The sequence below is a fragment of the Rhinopithecus bieti genome, unplaced genomic scaffold (genome assembly GCF_001698545.2).
Source record: "Rhinopithecus bieti isolate Rb0 unplaced genomic scaffold, ASM169854v2 scaffold_1017, whole genome shotgun sequence".
NCBI classification, from domain to species: Eukaryota; Metazoa; Chordata; class Mammalia; order Primates; family Cercopithecidae; genus Rhinopithecus; species Rhinopithecus bieti.
This window is the reverse complement of record NW_016803657.1, coordinates 4,666,284-4,669,568: the sequence shown is the minus strand read 5'-3', so window position 1 is coordinate 4,669,568 and position 3,285 is coordinate 4,666,284. Positions and strand designations below refer to the sequence as shown.

At 55.8% G+C, this 3,285-nt stretch overlaps 1 protein-coding gene across 1 annotated transcript in view; it reads left to right on the top strand.

Moving 5' to 3' along the window:
* The window catches only part of CARD11 (caspase recruitment domain family member 11), a 152,892-nt gene that overhangs the window by 146,546 nt on the left and 3,061 nt on the right, over positions 1-3,285 (top strand). Inside the window, exons 23-24 of the mRNA XM_017894718.1 lie at positions 483-607; positions 2,656-2,771. Of these exons, the coding sequence (XP_017750207.1) occupies positions 483-607; positions 2,656-2,771 (241 nt within the window). The remainder of the gene's footprint in view (positions 1-482; positions 608-2,655; positions 2,772-3,285) is intronic.

Here is a 3,285-nt window from a genome sequence, read left to right as displayed (position 1 = left end):
TGGGTGGGTGGATGGATGGATGGATGGATGGATGGATGGATGGATAAGTGAATGGGTGGATGGGTGGGTGGATGGATGGGTGGGTAGGTGAGGGGTCGGTAGATGGGTGGGTGGATTGATGGGTAGGTGGATGGGTGGGTAGAACAGGAGATTTATTTAGACTGGTGATCAGCCTTGCACCACAGTGCCTGAGCTGCTTTGTCCAGTGAAAGGTATTGCTGAGAAGTCAAACCATGAGTATTTGCCAAGCACCTGCTCCATGGGTTGCCATGGGGAGTATGAAGAAGGTTAACCTTAGCCCTGCCCTCAAGGAGCTTCACAGTCTTTCTGGTAGAAAGGAGATAAGATTCATTTAAACATGGCTGGAAGGAGATTGGACATCGAGTTCTGTAGAGCCCAGAAGGTGGCAGGCAGGGCCTGGGTGGGATGGTCAACCCAAGGCCACCTGGTGCTGCCCTCAGGACTGGCTCCTCTCTCTGCAGATATCATCACAAGAGATGAGTTCCTCAGAAGGCAGAAGACAGAGACCATCATCTACTCCCGAGAGAAGAACCCCAACACGTTCGAATGCATCGCCCCTGCCAACATTGAAGCTGTGTCTGCCAAGGTGAGGCGGGGGCTGGGAGGTTGGACGGGGCCGGGATCCTCCGTGATGATCCTCATGAGGCCACCTGGGCCCGGGACAAGGGTGGGATGAAGAGTTGCTTTCACTTCCCCGTGGCCAGACCTCTCCTTTTCCCCTTGTCCCAGCAGCTGCCCCATGTTAACGTCCTCTCTGCGCCCTTGTCCCCTGGGCTCCGATGTGAGTTTTTATTTTGGAGCCGCTTTCTGTTTGTGATGGCTTCCTGGAGCTGGTGTGTGTTCGCATTATTTGGGGTGTGTGTGTCTGGTTGTGCTAACAAGGGCCAGAGATAGAGAACCAGCTCATCAGGGCAAGAGACAGGATGAACGTGAAGGTGACAGGTATTGCTTTCACCAAACGAGGGGAAAACAGGACATCACGAGGCTTGTTGGCAACGTCTGTGTGCAGTGTGGAGTTTTTGCAGCCACAAAACGTGACCTAAGCATTGAGTTCTTCCTCGTCCCAGCACTGGATGAAGGAAAGGCTCCCTGTCCACGTCAGTGGAGGGCCGGGGGCTGGCTCCGTGGTGGGCTCTGAGTCTCCATCAGTGGAGGGCTCCCCAGCTGCCGGGGCTGGCTCTGTGGTGGACGCTGACCTTGGGGATGGCAAGAGCAGATGGTGGTGTTTTTGTTTTTTTTAAAGTCTGGGCCACAGCTTTAGGAAATTCTGGCGGCTGGAGCAGACAGAAAGTAAGCGGACAGGGTTGGAGCTGAGATTGTTTTTAGCTGAAAAGAAGAAGCCGTCCAGCAGATCTGTGCTGTTAGAAATGTGGGCCATGGCCCTGCTCACGGGGAAGGGGGAGCAGTGGCCTGCGGAAGGCCCAAGGGGACCCTGAGCAGGGTGGGCCATTCCTAGTTCCAGACCCGGGTGCTGGTTCCAGGCTGTGTTCAGTTTGTGAAATTCATTGAGCTGCACACTTAGAATGCTGTGTTTATGTTCTTTTCCAATGCAAAGTCTGATGTTTTATTTATTTATTTAGAGACTGGGTCTCACTGTGTTGCCCAGGCTGGAGTACAGGGCACGATCCCGGCTTACTGCAGCCACGACTTCGTAGGCTCAAGCAACTCTCCCACCTCTGCCTCCCGAGTAGCTGGGACTATGGTTATGCACCACCATGCCCAGCTAATGATTTTCTAATTTTTTTAGAGATAGGGTCTTGTTATATTGCCCAGGCTGGTCTCGAACTCCTAGCGTCAAGCAATCCTCCCACCTCCCAAAGTGCTGGGATTGCTGGCCTGAGCCACCACGCCCAGCCAACATTTGGTGGAAATTTTTTTTTAAGTGATGCCTTCAGCAAAGCAGAGATTGTCCTTTCTCAAAATGATGAGCTCGTGGTTGAGAACCCTTGCAGATACTCCTGGGACCTGCCAGCCTGGCTGACTCACCCTTCATGTGTTCCCTACTTTCTTAATTGAAGGCGGGCTAGGGTAGCGGGTGTTTTGGGGCAGGTGTGTGTGTGTGTGTGTGTGTGTGTTTGAGTGTTTGAGACAGTGTCTCACTCTGTCACCCAGGCTGGAATGCAGTGGCATCATCTTGACTCACTGCAACCTCCACCTTCCGGGTTCAAGCAATTCTCCTGCCTCAACCTCCTGAGTAGCTGGGATTACAGGCGTGGGCCACCACACCTGGCTAATTTTTGTACTTTTAGTAGAGACAGGGTTTTGCCACATTGGCCAGGCTGGTCTCGAACTCCTGACCCCAAGTGATCAGCCCACCTCGGCCTCCCAAAGTGCTGGGATTACAGGCGTGAGCCACCACGCCCGGTTGGTAGCAGGTGTTTCATTCAAACTCATTCACGCCACCTGGTTCACCCCGGCCAAGGCCTCGACTCTGCTCATGAACATCACTGTGGTCAGCAGAGTCCTGGAGTGTCCAGACTCCTGGGGGTCTCATCTCCTGGATCAGTGGCAAATGGCTTTCAGGGCTCCCACCCGGCTATAGACCCCAACCCTGCATCCAGGCCCTGCCGCAGGCACCTTCACAGGAGCGAGAGGTGGGCGGGCTGCTGCTGACCGAAGCCACTGTGCCCACAGAACAAGCACTGCCTGCTGGAGGCTGGGATCGGCTGCACGAGGGACTTGATCAAGTCCAACATCTACCCCATCGTGCTTTTCATCCGGGTGTGTGAGAAGAACATCAAGAGGTTCAGGTAGGGCTTCCAGACCCTAGGGGCTGCCCCCTCCTGTCCCTAGCACCCCACCAAGTCTCCATGGATCACGGGAGGCCTGTATGCCCCCACTTCATGCACTCCCCTTAGTAAACCCTCACCAAGTACGGGACTGACCTTGCAGAGCTGACGCCGAGGGCAGCGGCCGAGATGATGACTCACAAACGGGGCGCATCCCAGGGGACAAGAGCTAGGAGGGTCGGGGCAGAGTGCCCATCACCCGGGGTGGTCAGGGAAGACCTGGGGGATCTGTCAGCGAGACCCATGGCAGTGAGGGGGGGCCTAGGAGATGAGAAAGAAGACGCAATCTGGGCAGCGGGGAAACAGCTGGTGCTCAGACCCTAAGACAGGTGTTTGGGCGGAGCGGTGAAGGACAGAGCAGTGGGAGGCAGAGGGGTGAGCGGCGGAGGGTGAGGGGCAGAGGGATGAGGGGCGGAGGGGTGAGGGGCAGAGCGGTGAGAGGCAGAGGGTGGGGGTGGACGGGTGAGAGGCGGAC